The sequence below is a fragment of the Pagrus major genome, chromosome 20 (genome assembly GCF_040436345.1).
Source record: "Pagrus major chromosome 20, Pma_NU_1.0".
NCBI lineage: Eukaryota > Metazoa > Chordata > Actinopteri > Spariformes > Sparidae > Pagrus > Pagrus major.
This window is the reverse complement of record NC_133234.1, coordinates 21,627,689-21,647,710: the sequence shown is the minus strand read 5'-3', so window position 1 is coordinate 21,647,710 and position 20,022 is coordinate 21,627,689. Positions and strand designations below refer to the sequence as shown.

Sequence of the window (20,022 nt, the reverse complement as noted above, 5' to 3'; positions counted from 1 at the left end):
TGCTGTTTGTATGTATTAAAGATCAACAGATGACACGTACCACGTTGCTTTCGTGCACCTCGGGGCTCATGGTCAGCTGGACGATAAACCAGGTGGCGTTCCTCAGGATGAAGGCGGTGATGAGGTTCCAGTGGATGATGTTCCTCAGGCAGCGGATGCTCCTGTGAGACGAACAAAGGAGAATAAAAACTCAGCGGCGGGGAAAAGAAAATGACTTCAGACGGAGAAGAAAGTTTAATGTAAAAGCAAAACATGTGACCAAACTGGTGGAAATGATCCGAATTAAATCTGTGTTCTCGCGTATTTTAAACAAAGACATTAAACTCACAGTGTTTGCCTTTTTTCTCAGCTATGAGATCAGCCTTTAATTAAGCTCGGAAACAACGTAAGATGAAGCTGATGAATATGAATAATGAAGAGATTTAGCCTCAAAGTAACATTTTCCCATCACTCCCCGGCACCCCTCACCTCTGATATAATATGAAGTAACATTTCATTCCCACTGTTTGTGCTCCCGTTTGTGTCATGTCCTCGGCGTCTGATGTTTTTTTAATGCTGTAAATAAATCGACCTTAGGATACAATTAAAATGTGCTTAACTGCCTCAGAGCGAGCGGTCGAAAATAGAAGCACACGAGTCAACGGACAGAACAAACCAACCTCGGTCGCTGTAGTGACAGCTTCATTTGTTGTCACCAGCTGACGGCATTATCAGCCAGCAAAGGCTGCTTCCTCCTCTGCCAGCCATGAATGGCATGATTTATTTTTTAGTAGCATGAATTCTTAATAGGTGTCACTTGCAGAGGCTTTGTGCTGACGGAGCAGACGTGCATGAGCAAGAATTTTCCAGAGACGTTGTATTATTCCACATTTTTATTAACCGTGCATCTCTTGAAGAAAATAACAGCCTCATTAACACAATAACAGCTGCACAGAGATGCTGCAACAAAGGCTGTAGTTTTGAATAATTACAATATTACACAGAAGTAAAAAAAACAGCCTCCAGGGTACAAAAAAAACAAGCAAACTTATAATTTATAAAAAGCGTGTTGTCCCACAAACCAGCAGCTAATTTCCCTCTCTGTGCTACACTGTTACTGGAGTTTCCATTAGTGTCAGAAAGGCAGCGGCTGCTGAGCCAGAAGCACCGAGAGGGGAGTCGTATTCATTACTCTGCGTGACCTCACTTCCATCCTGCCACCGGGGTCAGCCCGGCCCGATGTGTATTAATCAAGAGGAGAGACGAACACTCCCGCGGACACGTCTTTGTTAAAGGCACACAAATGAATGAAAGTGTAAAAGTAATCAGATTGTTAACACGCTCGTTTAAATAAAAGCACAAACGCTTCAAAATATACTTAAAGTAAAAGCGCTCATGTACAGAATGAGCCATTTTATAATGACATATAATACTGAATATAATGTGTTCATCACTTTATTATGGCAGCTGGTAAAGTTTAATTACTTTATTTACTGCTGCTCAACCTATAATAATACATCATCGTTTATTACTTCATTTATATGTTGTATTAGTAATCTGAATCTGCGAAGTAACTGAGTAAACGCAGGGGAGTAAAACATATATTTCCTCAACTGCAGTACATTACAAGTATAAAAGGGCATAAAATGAAAATACTCAAGTACAGTGCAAGTACTCAAAATTGTACTTAGTTACATTCGACCACTGGTAGTTACATACCCAACATTATTTATATCATATCGTATCGTGCTAAAAATACTATGTTGCTACCATATATATTATATTAGTTTTGATTATATACTATATGTTTTAGTTCTGTATTAGTAGTACTATATTACTAATAGTGCACACAGACACACATATATAAATATATACACAGCTCTTTATCTGTTTCCTGTGAGCAGCCTACCACCCAACATGTTACTGCAGTGTTGGGTTAACAGTCATTATATTGGTCTGAGATAACGACGATGAGAAAATGATACAAAAAAACAAAATTATTGTTCCAGGAACTGTGTGGCAGGTAAACCATAACGTTAAAACACCAAAGTGTTTGTAGGATGTTTCATTTTCGTCAAAGTATTTCCACAGTACACTTCACTTTTTTTTTGGAAAACTGTTTTTGAGCGTCTGTCCCAATTTTACCTGAATTCATTACATAAAATGGGACACAAAGTTAAGCTCAAATAGGACATTTTGTTGAAGAGAAACCAGCATGTTTCTAGGCTACCAGATGTCCCCAAAATCACTTTGCATACTGTGCTATTGTGTGCCAGATATTTTTAGTGTTTTATTACCACCTACCTATTCCTGAGGGGAGCCATATAGGCCATGGTAACGTCAGTGATCATGTAAGTTATGGGGCTATCGGTCTGCAAAGACACTGATGTCATTCCACTCAAGTCCTTTTTTCTTATTTCCCTAAGTTAGGAGCTGCTTCTCACTCTTCAGTTTCCTCTATCACCTTCTCTGGCTCTTCACTCTTCTTCTCTGTAATGACAGACATAGTTAAACCATATATCATTTCAATCTTCAACACCACAGATGAGTGGGAAAAAGCCTCGGAGCGTCAGATGAGAAACAAATCACTGACAATCACTGAAGCTACAGATTCCTGTACGTTAATCCGTCAGATTTTGAGGAATGCCAAATTTTCCAGACCCAGCACCTCTTTCCATGAACCCAGCAGGTCACAACATACGGCGGAGGATACGGATCAGGCATTCCCGCTGAAGACATACATCCTCAAAACCCAGCTGAGTTCTCACAAGAGCAGAGGGTCTTCAACTACTGGCTATCAAAGCCACGCAGGATGATGGGAAATGTCTTTGGCATACTGTCAGACTGCTGCCGTGTCTTCTTGACCTCCCGCCCGAGACTGTGACAAGATCGTCCTGGACCTGCTGCACGACGAGTGTGGTGATACCTTCCTGCAAGTCCCCGAGACATCCTCTGATATTATGTCGACTCCGGCAGCTGTTTCACGGCGGTTGGACAAGATTTAATCTTCTGCGTGTCAGTTTTATATCATCGACTCTATTATCTTTCCACTTCCACATTCTTCACACAATATTATAACTTTAAAGTCCCCATGAAACTAGTGTTTAAGTGTTTTTTATCAATTGTGTCTTGCTCCATAGCTCACCTATACACCAGTATCAGTATTTTAGAGTTTGTAACTTCCTGGAAACACATTAAAAATGTTGATGACTCATCCTGCGCTGGGGACGTATACTAATTATTCATCCAATAACCATGCGTGTATGAAAGGAAGAACATCGCCAGAGGAGAGTGTTGCTCATGACCGGACCTCAGATTACTGTACAAAAACGATCAGCCGTTTCATGGGATCAATTCTTCTGAAAACGTTCAAACTATTGGTCTGCTTAAAACAAATGTATTCTCGAAATGAACGATCTTTTTTTAAACGTATTGCTCCGGGAAGCTCACATGTCACATAATCCATTCCTGCGCTCCCAGACGTGCTGTTTGGAGAAGCGGTTGTATTGTGTGCAAAGTGAATTGATCTTCTTATTGACCTTCTACTGCAATAAAATACTTCACGAGACATTGACAAGATGCAGAGAATAGTCCACAGTTACAAACATAAGGATTGGCTGATGCTTGATGAATAAATGCAGCAGGGTGGGATAAAGATGCAGGATACTTACTGGACATAAACGATCAATAACAGCACGGAAAATAATGTCCGCACTCACTTCCACAATGATTCACAGCAAGACTGAAGCTGAAAATGATGATCTTATTAGAGATGGTTGGATTTTAGGGAACAATTTACACAACTGTAGTTGCCAATGATCAATAAAGCTAGCTTGAATGTGTCTAAGGGTCCAAGGTAGCATCTGGGCTAACAGTCAATGTTAGCAAATAACAAAAAATCCCTAAAAACGTATCTTTTTTCCCGCCTCAGGGTTAGGGAAAAACCATCGGACCATATTTAAAGGTAAAACAATCAGCTACCGTTGGACACCAGCTCACGTTAGCATTCATCTACTTCCTGGCTAACGTTACCGTTTGACAGTGTATCACGATACGATAGGCAAGGCCTCAAATAATCCTGAAACAGCAACAAACATCTTGGAGACATTTTCTTTCAACTATCTAATCCTGGCGGTATCACGCACTAGATTTAATCAAGCTTTCAATGCACGTTGCTAATGCTAACGTAGCGTATGAAGCAGGCATGTCTCTCTTCATGCCACACAATGCACAGTCCTCAAGCTTCACGTCAGACAAACTTTGCTGAATATGATCTATGACACAACTTTAATCTAAACTTGGGTATAATCCAGGTTTAAGATTATATCTCAATCAAATTCGGTGGTCAATCACCTGTAGTTTTAACCATTTTACTGCTGGGCTCTGCTCAACTATTTCACGAGACAGAAACAAGAATTAAAAAGCACTTACCGCTGACACCCAGCTGTTGTCCAGCTGACACCCAGCTGTTGTCCAGCTGACACTGACGCTCTTCAAACAAACTTCTGTTCACCCTCCTGTAACTTTTCTCTGCACGTTCTCAAACGATTTTGTCGTGTCGTGAGTCTTCGGTCTGAACCGTCCTCTATAAAACTCTCCCCGTCAGCTTGTGTGTGGGATGGATGGTGCAGCAATATGACGGGTCAGAGGTGTGTTTGCTGAAATCACCCTCCAACAGAAGGTGATCCCGGTTTAATTTATTAATGTCTTCCTCTTCCTGATCCAACAACACAGGTGGGGAAGGGGAGGGTAAAGGCTAACCGTCGTCTACGGCTACAACATCTCTGTGCTCGCCCTCGCGCTTCCTGAATCACGGCCATCTGAAGAATTTAATCAAACTACTCTCAAGGTTAAAGCCCGACTGCGAGGAGAGGAGTTACTCAGAGCTTCCAGTGTGGAGAGGAAAGTAGAGGTGAAATGTCCTCGGTCTTCTTGGATGTTTGGGGCTTTTTTTTCGAGGCTTGGATGAACATTTCTATAAAATATCTTTGATTAAAAGTCAAAGGTGGACAAAAGACATGGAGAAAAATAAAGCACTGGAATAATCCAATTAATCTGATGTTGATATGCCAATTAAAAACAACGTCAGTGTTTTTAAACCTTTTGGCCACTAATGCAAGATATTTTGAATTATTTATGATTTACACCTCTCCTATGGTATCGTGTATTGTGAGCAGTGAAATGATAATTTCTCAGATTTCTAACGTTTATAGGATTTGCAACCATGATGTCCAGTACTTTATCTTTCTCCACGTTTTTGTCCACCTTTGACTTTAAATTAAAGAACCAGATATTTTCCAGAAATGTCCATCCAAGCCTTGAAGCGGTCCAACTGTCAGTCACCAGACACATGATTGATCACCGAGTGAAAAGATACTGAATATCCTGAAGGACCTTGGACCTCGACAGGACAGACGAAAACTAACTCTGCTTCTTTCACTGTTGTCTTTTCAGTGTCTGATCAATCAGGAAGCTGTGAAACAACAATCTGCCACATTCCCACATTATGTTTGGTGTGAATATGGTCAACTGGCAGATTTCTTTTACTTCTTACAAGCAAGAAACTCCTTGTGTTAACTTTTAAACTTATTTCTGGAGTTAGTATTTTTTCCATATGTCACATTAACAGGAGCTTAGGCTGTTCCAACTGCCATTTCTGTGATTTCAGGATGAACTTTTCAGCGCTCGTCTCTGGGCTCCGATCCCTTTGTGTCAACGTTACTCTCCATCACTCTGGCAGCGGCAACCTTCCCCTTAAATGGTTCTCAATCTCATTAAAAAGTGAAGAAGGTGAGTAATAAATGCCAAACTCCTCCACCACCCCGGTGCCATTTTTAGCCAGCTGAAACCCGTCCTCCCCTCTCTCCCTTTCTGTCCGAGCCGCTCTGGCCCACAAACAAGGCTTGTCCATAAACGCCGTCCTGTAAAACGTCTATTTATTATGTCTCTCTGTGCCCTTTCACGCTTTTCTCACCCCGGTGGTCTCTCGGGGATCGATAGCAGCCGCGGTGTTGAGGGTGCTAAGACCTTTTTCTCTCTCGGTTTTTGCTTCGGCTCGTCGGAGAAAACCCACTCCACCTCCACCGGTTGTCCCAGCAGACCACACGGCTGCTTTGGTTTTCCCCCGCTAGTACAGATGGGTATATCGTTCCCATTTGCGGGGGGAAATGTGCCCTAGTTTTTTGCGGGCGTCTAAACCCCTTCACATCTGCGGGATTGAGATAGGAGAATGTTTCATCCCATGACCAAACGGTTTTTGAATAAGAACGAGAGGCGCTTTGAACGAGGGATCTTAGGAATACTGACGTTTCTGTCACATCAAGGATGTCTTCGGGATTATCAGCGGACTGGTGGCGGCGAGACCAGCACTTACCTCAAGCACAAGAAGAGGAAGAAGGCGATGAGCAGAGCCACCATTGAGATGCAGTGACCCAGGAAGTTTATGATCACAGCTATTTGGTAGTGCATCTTGCCTTTCTTCTGCAGGGGGAAAGAGAAACACAGGATGAGTCTTCTGGGTGTTTCCGCTGCACAGAAACAACATCAGAAAACAGACTTTAAAATCCTCTTCTAACTATTTTTCATCTTTACGTTTCCTGCTGAGCTTTTTTTCTTTTTTTAAACGGAGACGAGTTTAGAAACTTGTGACTGCACGAGAGGAGCCTGGCACAGTTTAAAAGAGGCAGAAATAAACCGTGTACATTATTAATAGTTCACTGTTTACTCTGCTTAATAAACGAAGGCCAAACAAACAACTTGAAACATTCTTATATGACATAATATCAATAACCAGCAGCTGTTTGTAACTACAAATAGACACAGGCCCTGACACACACATACAGGACCCCCCACAGCTGCTACACAACAGCAACACACACAAAGAGACACAGCTTTGTAGTCGTTTCTTGTCTGTTTGTGGTCGTTTTTTGATCTCCCAGTGGTTGTTTTTCATCTTTCCACAGATGTTTTTCATCTTTCCACAGATGTTTTTCATCTCTTTGTAGTCGTTTTGTGCAACTGTTGTCGTTTTCTATTACTTTGTGGTCATTTTGTGGTCGTTCGTTGACGTTTTGCATCTTTTTGTGGTCATTTTGTGTCACTGCAGTCGTTAGTTTGTTAATTAGTTTGGGGGTGTGTTTTTGTTTCTTTGGAGTTGTTCACCATGTCTGTGGTCATTTATCGAATTTCTTTGTGGTCAATTTGTGTGTCGCGTGAGTCATTTTGTGGTAGCTTATTTTTTGTCTCTCATTGGTCGTTTTCCATCTCTTTGTAGCTGTTTTTTGTTTGTTTGTGGTCATTTACTTTGTCTCCTAGGTGTTGTTGTTTATGTCTTCGTCGGTTTTTTCATCTCTCTGCAGCTTTTTTGTCTGTTTATAGTCATTTTCTGTCTCTTTGTGGTCATTTGTTGTATGTTTGTACTTGCTTTGTGTCCGTCTGTGATCATTTTATGTCTGTTTGTAGTCGTCTCCTGTCTCTTAATGTACATTTTCCATTCCTCTGTCGTCATTTTTCGTCCGTTTACAGCTACTTTGTGTCTGTGCATGTTTTGTTTTCTGTTTGTGGTTGTTTTTTTGTCTCTTAATGGTCGTTTTCCTTTTCACTGTCGTCATTTTTGTCTATTTGTAATCAATCACTTGTCTGTTGGTGGTTGTTGTGTCCCTTTGTGGTCATTTTGTGTCACTGTAGTCATTTTTTTTGTTTGTTTTTGATAATCCTTTGTCTCTCAGTGGTCATTTTTGATCTCTTTATGGATTTCTTGTGTCACTGAAGTCATTTTTTGATCCTTTGTGGACGTTTTCTGTCCCTCAGTGAGTGTTTTCCGTCTCTGTGTAGCTGTTTTCATCTCTTTTCCGTCATTTTGCGTCCCTGCAGTCGTTTTGCATTTTATTGTGGTCATTTGCCTCATTCTTATATCTTTTCTTGTTGAATTTTCTATTAGAAATGTCATGTTACTCCACACAGAGGCCTGTTCAGGATTGCATCCATGATAATAATAATCAAACTGTCACCCCTCTGGCCTCCCTCCTGGTTTTAAACATGAATACCAGGAGGCTGGTGAACGTGCACACACACACACATGTAGTATCCACACGAGGTTTTCTGTTACTGCTGCTGTAGCCAAATATTTTACTCAGAACGTGGACACATCTTTCTCTGAATCTCTTCCTAGGACCACTGTCTGTGGCTCAGATATCCATTGTGATCGGATTTCCCCCACGCTACCAACAGTAATCTGTGCTGTAAGTGGATTTATGTAACCTACTGGTGTCTACGCCGAGATTAAATGTGGGCATGTTTAATCCCCGCGCCACCCGCCCCGAAACACGTAATCTCTCCCATTCACTTTATTTTGGTGCGGCAGCTCAAATCTTTAACTCTTTCTAAGTCTCCAGTGGACGGACGACATGACACCGTATCTGAAAGTCAACGACGCCGACTCTCTCCTCTCTGACTCATGAATGTAAAGTGCTTCATGTCTGTCTGACGCTTATATAAACATATAGAGCGAAAGATATTCACGGGAACTGAAACCCACGTCCTCGAACCTAAACAAGAAATTGATTATGTGTCATTTCCTTCCAAGGGACTCGTCTGATGATTGCAAAATGAGTCATAAGAGCTCTTTCTGACCTGCCACCTCTATTTTATTTATTTATTTATTTATTTTTTATCCTTATTGATTTCTAACATGCAAATGTTTTAGTTTGGTTGCATCATTCAGGACTCCCTTGAAACATCTCCTCTCCTCCCACTCACCCACCCACTAGTTAGATCATCGATGTAAATAAAAACAATTAAAAAATACAGGTAATAAAACAAATAGATACCAAAACACATTAAAGACAGTTTACAAAATATAATAAAAATGATTAAAGTTATATATAGAGTGACAGATTATATTCTGCCCTCCCTGAACGTGGTGTGTTTCGTTTGGCAGATAGCTAACAGTTCTTCAATGAAAGGCAAGTTTTCTCTCTTCAAGGATTTATTGTTACTCTCAATGGAAGATCACTGTAAAACTGAAATACATACAAACACGGGATTAATGTATTGTTTTTACGTAATAAAGATGTTCAACCAACACAGTTTTAACAGCATTCATATTTACAGAAAAGCCATTAACCTTTTCAATTATAACAGATGAAAATAAAGTCCGCTAGCTCAATGCTAACATACAATGGAAAACGCCATATACAGGCTAACGAAACTAGCATCGTCACAGCGGTAAAAACATTAACAGAACGCCATCTTACACCAGTAGCGGTTACAGTAACTACTATTCAACTGTACATTCAACTACATACAATACTCACAGGCATATGTTCTCTTAACTCTTGAATTGGCACTGCTGAAGTTCGGGCTGCAAACTGACTGCAAACTGACTGCTTCTCCTGACATTTAGGCTAACTCTTTCCACCTCTGTAGCAGTACTGCCACCTTGTGGCAAAGACGTGCATGCCAGAGAGGGCAGCACACTCCCCGCCTGGTATAATGCTTTATACCACTACACGTTGTCTTTAGGGAAAAGTAAGATGACCTCTGAGATAGGTCGCAAATACACTTTAGGAGTACCTTGTTTAACCACCCTAACTTCCACCTTGCGTACCCTGTTATCTTGGCTGGGTACAGTCTTAACAATGAGTCCCGTAGGCCACTCAGATCTTCTGGCCTGTGAATCTTTCAGTAAAACAACGTCTCCTACTTGCAGGTTGCGTCTGTCAGTGTGCCACTTTTTTCTGGGTTGGAGCGTTGACACATATTCTTGCCTCCACCTCCTCCAAAAGGCGTCGGCGAGGCCTTGAACCTTTTTCCAGTCCTTAATAGAGAAGTCTTTTACATCAAAGTCACCTTCAGGTGCAGACAGAATGTCTGCCTTTTGTGTCAACAACATTGATGGAGTAAGAACTGCAGGAGCATCAGGATCAGCAGATACTGGAACCAATGGTCTTGAGTTCATGATGGCGGTGACTTCTGCCATCAAGGTAGTGAGCACCTCATGTGTCAGGTGGGATGTGCTTGTTTTGAGGAGAAGAGCATCCAGGATGCGTCGAGCGATGCCTATCATCCTCTCCCACACTCCACCCATATGAGAGGAGTGAGGAGGATTAAAGATCCAGGTGCATTTGCTATCATGGAGGTGTGTCTGCAGATCAGGATCCTCTGTGTCAAGGTTGAGTTCCTTACACGCTCCAATAAAATTTGTTCCTCGATCCGATCTGAGTGTTTTAATGGGTCCTCTGATTGCTGTGAACCGCCTGAGACCATTTATGAAACTTGCAGTAGTCATAGTTTCCAGGACTTCAATATGCACCGCCCTGGTGCTCAAACAGGTAAACATGGCTGCCCACCGCTTGCTCTCTGCATGGCCTCCTCTTGTTCTTCGAGCCGTCACGGTCCATGGGCCAAAGACATCCACTCCAACATGAGTGAATGGTGGCGACGATGACAGTCTGTCTGCTGGTAACTCCGACATCTTCTGTTCCTGTAGTTTACCTCTGAGTTTTTTGCAAGTGACACATTTATGTATAACAGTAGAAACAAGTTTCTTTCCCCCAATTAGCCACAGTCCGGCTGATCTCAAGGCACCTTCTGTAAAATGACGTCCCTGATGTGCAACTTGATCATGATAATGTCTCACCAATAGTGTGGCTGTGTGCGTCTTTGGAATGATCACAGGATGTTTATCATCAAAGCACATGTCTGCTGAGGATGTGCGACCACCGACTCTCAGTAGTCCATCTTGATCCAGAAATGGTGACAACTTCACGAGAGGGCTTTGCCTTTGGATTTGATCCCCTTTGGTAAGATGTTCTATCTCTTTACAGAAAATCTCTTGCTGCGTTGCTCTGATGATCACAGCTGTTGCTTGAGCATTTTCTTCTCCTTTACTGCTTTCGCTGTCAGGAGCCTTCACCTCGCTCCTGACTCTCTTGATTAATCTGGAGATAGCCCGCACCAGTGACTTCCACGAGGAAAATCTTTCAAACCTCTGTGCCCCAAGCAGATATTTTGTTGCCACTGACACCTTTGTGTTGATGGCTGTGACCTCAGGACGGATTTCTTGATCCTGGTCTGGATGTATCAGCTCGAAGTTGTCGACAGGAGCAGTGTTCTCTTGCTGTGGCCTTGACAGAAACGATGGCCCAGAAAACCAGTTGGTGCTCTTGAGGTCTGCAGCAGCTTGTGGCCGAGTCCCGTGGTCAGCGGGGTTTTGTTCAGTGTTGATGTAATGCCACTGGTGTGGATGAGAAGACTTCCTGATTCGTGTGATTCTGTTGGAGACGTAGACGTAGAATCGGCGTGACATGTTGTTAATGTAACCAAGCACAATTCTACTATCTGTGTAGAATTGCACTGAGTGAATGTCAATGTCCATTTCCCCTTTAATGAAGTCTGCCATCTCGACTGCCAAAACGGCAGCGCAGAGTTCCAGACGAGGGACTGTATGTGCTGGACGCGGCGTCAGTTTGGATTTTCCCATGACGAAGCCCACATGATACTCTCCTGTCATGGAGACAGTTCTCAAGTAAGCAACAGCTGCTATGGCAATGTCAGAAGCATCTGAAAAAACACAAAGTTGTCTGTACTGAGTCTGTGTAGCCAATGAAACAGGAACGTAAGGTCTTGGGATCTCAAGCTGCTCCAGCTCTTTCATGGAGTCTCTCCAGAGCTTCCATTGTTCTTGTTTTGCTGTTGGAAGTGGAGCATCCCAATCGTACTGTTCAACAGAAAGCTCCCTCATTATGTTCCTTCCCCCCACAGTAACTGGTGCCACAAAGCCTAAGGGATCAAATAGACTGTTCACTGTGGAGAGAATACCTCTTTTAGTCAAGGGTTTCTCCTCTGAAGAAACACAGAAGGTGAAACTGTCTGTCACTAGGTCCCAGCCGAGACCTAGGCTTCTCTGTAGGGGCGGTGATTCTCCTCCAAAATCAAAGTCTTTAACACCTTTGGCCCAGTCTTCTGTGGGGAAGGCTTTCATGACGCTGCTGCTGTTGGATGCTATCTTGTGTAGTCTGATGTTTGACTCAGCCAGCATTTCTTGAGACGTCTGCAAGATCTTGATAGCGTCTGTTTCAGTGGGGAATGATGCAAGTCCATCATCCACGTAAAAGTTGCGCATGACAAACTCTTTTGCTTCAGGAGTGGACTCTGTTGCCTCTGAGGCGGCTCGTCGTAGGCAGTAAATAGCAACAGCTGGTGACGGACTGTTGCCAAATACATGGACTGTCATGCGAAACTCTTTCACTGGTTTCTTCAGGTCATTGTCTTCATACCAGAAGAACCTTAAAAAATCTCGATGTTCCTTGCAGACTGTGAAACAATAAAACATCTGCTGCACATCTGCAGTAACTGCAACTGGTTCTTTGCGGAAACGGATCAGGACCCCCATAAGGGTGTTGTTCAGATCAGGACCACAAAGGAGCACGTCGTTAAGAGAAACTCCTTCATGTTTAGCACTGGAATCGAACACTACTCTTATCTGATCTGGCTTGCGTGGGTGGTAAACGCCGAATAAGGGTAGGTACCAACATTCCTGGCCTTCTGTTAGTGGTGGAGCTGGCTCTGCTTGCTTGGCATCGAATATTTTTTGCATGAAGTTGATGAAATCTTTTTTCATCTGTGGTTTCTTGTCTAGATTGCGCCTTACAGATGAGAGACGTTTCACAGCTTGAAGTCGGTTGTCTGGAAGACGGTTCCGTGGTGATCGAAACGGTAAGGGGGCAACCCATGTGTTTGCTTCATCCTTATAAGTTTGTTGATCCAGTGTTTCCAGAAAAACTCTGTCTTCAATTGACAGATCAAGGTTGTCGTCATGCTCTGTCCTCTGAAATACTTGGTAACCAAGATTATCAGTCTCCCTCGCTTGGTCAGACATGGAGCTTTGAAGATTCAAGCTTGGAGTGTGACAACTGAACTTCTCTTTCACCTGAAGGTTGTTGGTGCATGGACTCAAAAGTGAAGCTCGACCATTGTGTAGAATGTTGGTTTTGTAGACACTGGTTTGAAATGACATATGTGTGGCTCCGAGACACGCCTCTCCAACTATGACCCACCCAAGGTCCAGACGTTGAGCGTATGGTTCATTGTGGAGTCCATTGTGCTGCTCTCTAACCTTGTGCACACAGAGAATGTCTCTACCAAGGAGGATGAGGATTTCCGCATGTGGATCGACTTCTGGGATTTTGCCTGCTACTGGCTTCAGGTGAGGATAGTGAAGAGCAACTTCTGGAGCTGGGATTTCAGCTCTATCATCAGGTATCATGTCGCACTCGATGAGAGTAGGAAGAGAGAGCTGTGTCGTACCATCCAGTGACTCGATGATGAAGTTGTTTGCTCGTCTTCCTGTGACATCCATGACTCCTGAACATGTCTTCAAGATATATGGTTCTAGGTGTCCATCGATATTGAAGAGGTCAAAAAAGTCTGTCTTTGCAAGTGAGCGGTTGCTTTGTTCATCAAGAACAGCGTACATTTTGATTGCTCTTTCTGGCTGTCCCACAGGATACACTCTCACCGGACATATTTTAGAACACGATCTGGAGCCGGCTAAGTTTCCACATATTTCAGTGCACTTGGATGTCACCTCCATGTCTGTTAGCTCCTTTTGCTCCCCGCCATGGCTTTCAGAAGCAGCAGAGCTTTTCCACTTTAAAGGGAGAGGTTCTGGATGAAGTGCTGTGGTATGTGTTTCACTTCCACATTCTCTGCATCTTATTGGCACATTGCAGTCTTTAGCCATGTGGTTAATGGAAGAACAGCATCTAAAACACACATACTTGTCCTTCAGGAGAGATTTTCTTTCATCTAGACTCTTACTTCTGAACAGGCGACACTTCCTCAGTGGGTGCGGTTTACCATGCAGAGGACACTGTTTATCAGGGTCCATGATGCTCTTGTCAGTGGTAGTAGGTTGAGTAGCTCCACCTACTGGTGACACTTCCGTTTTCCTGACAGAGATTGGAAGCTGGTGTTTCTGCTTTAGACCTGCTGTTTTTTCGGTTCTCAGGCTGAAGGTCGTGACACAGGCAAAGCTGGGGTCATTGCGAACCTTGGCTTCCTCACTGATGAATCTGACAAAGAACGAAAATGGAGGATAGGACACATCACAGTCTCTCTTATATTTTGAAGCAACGGTAACCCACTTCTCCTGCAAGTTGTATGGGAGTTTTGTCAGAATAGGGTTGACTCCATGTGCTGTATCCAGATGAGAAAGGCCAGGAAGATGGCCGTTCTGTTTTGCCGCTTGTAGCTCCAGAAGAAGATCTCCTAGCTCTCTTAAACGCTGGTTCTCTCTGTTCGACACTTTTGGAAAGTCCTCCACTTTCTTTAACAGTGCATGCTCTATGATCTCTGGTGCACCGAAGCATTCTTCCAGTCGCTGCCACACCATGTCGAGACCAGCCCCAGGGTTGTGAATGTAAGCTGCTCTGATCCTTCTTGCTTGAGCAGCTGATTGTGGCCCGAGCCATTTTGCGAGCAGGTCCAACTCTTCTCGTGGTAGCAGGTTCAGATCCCAAACTGCAGTCTGAAAGGATGTCTTCCACGCCCAGTAATTTTCGGGTTGATCATCAAATCTCAGTAACCCCGAACTAACCATCTCTCGACGCATCAAGTATTTTGCAAGGTCGGAGGTGTCTGTAGGTTGGACATGAGGAGGTCTTGGTGTAGATAGGTGGGGCCCAGGATGATAAAGCTGGCTGTCATTGATAGGCTTTTTTACATAAGGACCATAATTCCCACTGACAGGCTCTCTCTTGGGACTTACAGCATAGTTGTGTTGTGACATGCTCACCCCAAACTTCTGTCGTTGGTCAGACGAGAGGAATGGTAAAGGTTTAAACTCTTCCTTGCTGTGCCGGCTGCCCTGGTAGCCATCCAGGTCTTTGTAGTCCTCTGTCCCTTTAAGGTAGCCTGTGGCTGGCTGATGCACGGATGGAGATGGAGGATCAGGAGGGTAGTCGGGAAACGTTTGTGGACCAGTAATGAATCCTGCATGTTGCTGCACATACTCTTGAGTGCGCTGGGTTGGATTGATGAGTGGCATCTCGTCCAGCTCGGGCTGTTGTGGGTCTCCGACTTCCTGTGCGGACTCTTCCCAAGCTTGAGCCTCAGCTTGTGCTGCCGCCGCTTCCTTTTCTGATTTGAGTACATGCAGATCTGCGTCTAAGTCAGCTTTCTGTTTAAGCTGGTCAGCTTGTTTCTTCAAGATGTCTGCTTCCTTGTGTGCAAAGGAAAGCTTCACTCGAGCAGCTTCAGCCTTTGCTCGTGCCCTGGCCACAGCAACAGATGATGAGGTGTTTTGACTGGAGAGTTGTGAACTGGCTGCTCTTGATCTTGTCTCCAGTGTTTTATCTCTTTTGGTTTCATCTGCCGGAGTTGCCATGATTGACAAGTCTTCTCTGATACTTTACACTTGCAACTGTGGAGCAGTCCGTTTCCCAGTAGAGTGTGATGAGAAGATGCCTTTTTACTATTCTGCCCTCCCTGAACGTGGTGTGTTTCGTTTGGCAGATAGCTAACAGTTCTTCAATGAAAGGCAAGTTTTCTCTCTTCAAGGATTTATTGTTACTCTCAATGGAAGATCACTGTAAAACTGAAATACATACAAACACGGGATTAATGTATTGTTTTTACGTAATAAAGATGTTCAACCAACACAGTTTTAACAGCATTCATATTTACAGAAAAGCCATTAACCTTTTCAATTATAACAGATGAAAATAAAGTCCGCTAGCTCAATGCTAACATACAATGGAAAACGCCATATACAGGCTAACGAAACTAGCATCGTCACAGCGGTAAAAACATTAACAGAACGCCATCTTACACCAGTAGCGGTTACAGTAACTACTATTCAACTGTACATTCAACTACATACAATACTCACAGGCATATGTTCTCTTAACTCTTGAATTGGCACTGCTGAAGTTCGGGCTGCAAACTGACTGCAAACTGACTGCTTCTCCTGACATTTAGGCTAACTCTTTCCACCTCTGTAGCAGTACTGCCACCTTGTGGCAAAGACGTGCATGCCAGAGAGGGCAGTACAGATTATATAAAAAAATGTCCTTTCCTAAAAAAAAAAGACATATGACAATTACAAATCTCATCATATGAGCGTCCTCTGCCTCTGCATCTATAACGTTAACGTGTTTTTATTTATATCCTGCGTCTTTATTGATTTTGGACAAATCTTTATTCATGAAGTCAGAGCCGGACTCATTACTACACCACTTCATAGGCCACAGATCAGAAGATTAGTGGACCAGAAAGGCCTGTGAGTAAAAATGTGTCTTCAGCTGTGTGTTGAGCTCTCAGGGCCACCGTACTCCCACCGCGAAACCCAAACTCTGATATTAAAGTTTGACAGAATGAGGAGCAAACGAGCTGATTGTAATCCGTCCGGTCTGATCTGTAGCAGATATCCTTCAACTAAAACCTGGCAGTGGTCCGATGTAGTGCTATAAAACCAGAGACAACGTGCTCGCAGTCTGATTCAGGATGCAGCTGGGAACAGCAGAGGTGTATCTGAAGGCAGAAGTGTTGTCTCCTCTGAAACGCTGCTGCTGTCATAACCTCCTCCTCCAGGCTGCATCACGCCTCCTCCCTGATCTCTCTCCAAGAATCCTGTCTTTTGTGCGTCTTGACATTGACACAATGTGCAAATGTACTAATGGAGATAATGATGCACACTTTTAGACAGTTTCTCCTTCGAGGCGTTCAAGGTTTTTTTCCTCTCACGCACAAAAAAGTGACGACTCGAGAGACGAGTTCAGATCTTTTAGAGAGCGATGTGTTGTGTGATTGTCAGGCTGCTTGAGGAGGCATGATCACACCAATGATTATGACTCTTTATAGTACGTAATGTGTCACACCATTAAAGCATTTGGAAAGTTACAGAGCTGCACGATTACATGATTTTATCTCTATTCAAGTTAGCCGGGTGCTAAACTGGAAGTTAGCCGGCTCTGTCGGTGGAAGTCTCTAGTGCGTGCGCTCTATGGACCCCCACAACACGGAAGATCTGGGTCACCAAACTGTATCCAGTTTTAATTGTTAGCTCCGTGACGTCCCCTGGTCGAGCTGGTGGAAACCCAGTTTAGCCCGTCGCTGACTTGAAGACTTGCTTTTCTAGACTCTCCAAATGTTATTGGACCAAATGGATCAAACTGTGATAGCGAGACATTTCGCGACCATTTTACAGCTGCTTCTTTTAAAATGTAAGCGTATGGGAAAATGTCCCATTGGGTTCCTGTGCACCATGTGATGTAATTACACGGTTTCACAATTATTTCAAAATGGCTTCAAAGCCTGGTGCTCCTCCTGAGGGCTTTGCGTGGCACCAAGACCCGAGGAAGAGCGCCAGGCTTCGAAGCCAGTTTGAAATATTGGTGACTGAAATAAATAATAAATACTTTTATCCCTGTTCAAGTTAGCCAGGTGCCAAACCGAATGAAACATTAAACACACCGTGCTGATTCATGTCAAACTAATCCTCTGTACCAAATGCAGAACAGACCTTCAGCACTGGATGAAGAAAAGACCAATATTAACTATTCATGACCAAACATGTGCTCTTATACTTCATGTATGAGACCACATTAACTTATTTTTCTGCTTATGTTCTGGCTGGAACCGACCCCCCGGGCCGCAGTTTACCCATATGTGATGTAGGTCCCTGAAGTGGAAACACAGTTCCTCCAAAGGTTCCTGGTCTCTGGGGAAAGTTCATGTGGCGTATGTAGAAAAGGCTTGTGATGCTTGGACAAACATCACTGTTAAAGTCCTAAGCAATGGATTCGGATTCGGATCCGGCCTGTAGTCCTTTGCTGCACGTCTTCTTCCCCATTTCCTGCCCATGTCTAAGCTGTCTTGTCAAATAAATGCTAAAAAAGAGCCCAAAAAAATGATCTTTAAAGAAAGAAAGAGCATTGTAAAGCTCACCCGGAGCTAATAACGAAGCATCAGGAGTCAAATCACGTTGGTATTTTTGTCCTGGGAGTTTTATGTGTTACTGGTGTTTTTTGTCTCAGTAAAAAAAAAAACCCTAAATGCTTCTAGCAGCACATTTCCCTCAGCTGCAGTAAAAGACATTTTTCTACCAAACAAGGATCGTACATTTTCTCCGCTGTCTTTCGCAGCAGGAGGATCATTTCAAGGGCGGTTTGTCGGGAGGAACGATTACAATGACTAGTGATTACAGATTGAATGATGGCGCTATCGGCGTGCACGTGAGCATGTGTGCAGTAATATAGACCTGACAGAAAAAAAAAAAAAAAACGTGAATCAGGCTCCGAACAGACACTGACTCGAGCCGGACCGGCTGACACATCAGCACATAAATCAAGCAAACAGGGAGGTTTAAAGATGGAGAGCGGAGCCGGAGAGGAGGGGGTGGACGACCAGGGGATAATAAAAGACCACCAGTCGCCTCGGGTCCCACAGTATGTGTGGGCCACAGAGTCAGAAACCAAACCTGACTCACCTTCCTGCTGTAAGAAACAACAAAGACACTTATCGTATATTTGAGAAAATAACTGTGAGCGAGTGAAGGAAAGAGGATTTTTTTCCTCAAGCAAACTTTCCAATAAGCCTTTGATCCACACAGTTTCTCTGCCCAGTGGGAGCTCCTCTGAATATGTGGTTCAATATAGGCTGAACTTTAAAGAGGAGCCGCTTCGACTCTCCCCTCAATTTCCCTGATGTCAATCACGTGGCCGCAGCCACCTGGTGATTTATTTCACGGCTACAAGAAGGAAAAAAATAAATAAAATCAAACCCACATTTTAAAAAGGTCAGACACTCTATATCCATCTTCTGCAGGGATCGATCACCCATCAGACTCTCAGAGTCTCGGGGAAAACACTAAATGAAGGGTCTCAGTCCACAGCACTGTTTTCCTCAAGCTCACAGATCTATAACGGACAGATGTAATGCAGCTGGAGGCCGAACCGACACATGTGAGACAAAATCCCTCCAACTGTGAAGGGACACTTTATTTTTATCTTATTGTTAACGAATCCCACAGAAATCAGCTAGAATTGATCGGACTGACGAGTTTTCTGTGTGAATCCAAAGCCTGATAAAACTATTAAATTATCAATCAGCCATGCTGGGTGACGTTCCCTTACTTCACTTTGAATCAGTCCCTCATTTCTCAGGATTTAAACAGTCTGGCGTTGTGCTCTTGGACGGCCGCGTCCCCCGGTTGGAAAAACAATTAACCCAGCCTGAGTTGAGCAGTTTAGATGAGAATTCAGGTTTTTGCACATCACATTACGGAGATAAATCTTGAGGGAAAAGCTCGACATTTTGTACAAAATGCCTATCGATTTGTATCACTGAGCGTAAGATGAGAAAATCGATACTACTCTGATGTCTGAGCGTTGAGGAGTTTGAGTCAGGAGGTTTTACATTGCTGTTTGTGTACAGATACTCCTCTTCATCCTCAGAATCAAACCCCTCCGTCACTGAATCTTCCTCATCACAGCTGTTTAAAATCACTGCGTCAGCTTCTGCTTTAGTAAACGTTCTCGCCATCGTTCAGCTGCTACACAGAATGTAAAGAGATGAACGAACCCACCAATTATGCACCATTTAAACCTGATGTCTGTGCTGTATTACTGCCAAAATATAAATAGAAAGAAAAACAACACAAAAATGTACGACACCAGGGTGAACATGCTAATTTCCGCCCCTTTTCCAGGGTAATTATATGACGTGCGTTGCAGTTCAGGAGATCTGTGGGTTCATAGTTTTACATCCGTCTCCGTTCAAGCAGCGCTCGATCATTGTTTGGTTGCCGTTGAGTTGAGACTTAAGTAAAAGACATTAAAAACCTACCGTGACATCGAATGTGAGATAAAAAAACAAACTCGTCCACTGGCGAGGAAAGGAGGCCATCGCCTGTTTTGACAGATTGGTAAAACAAACCGACCCTCCCTGTCAAACAAACATCGACTAACATGACGTGAAAATGACATCACGCTAAATGCATGAACTTGTTCACATGTCCACACGTATTTCTCAAAACAAAGC

General features: G+C 43.4%; 1 protein-coding gene across 1 annotated transcript in view; it reads right to left on the bottom strand.

The window, feature by feature from the left end:
- LOC141015602 (corticotropin-releasing factor receptor 1-like) overlaps positions 1-20,022 on the bottom strand; it is a 65,351-nt gene that overhangs the window by 12,528 nt on the left and 32,801 nt on the right. Inside the window, exons 6-7 of the mRNA XM_073489733.1 lie at positions 6,353-6,459; positions 41-161 (exon numbers count right to left, since the gene is read on the bottom strand). Of these exons, the coding sequence (XP_073345834.1) occupies positions 41-161; positions 6,353-6,459 (228 nt within the window). The remainder of the gene's footprint in view (positions 1-40; positions 162-6,352; positions 6,460-20,022) is intronic.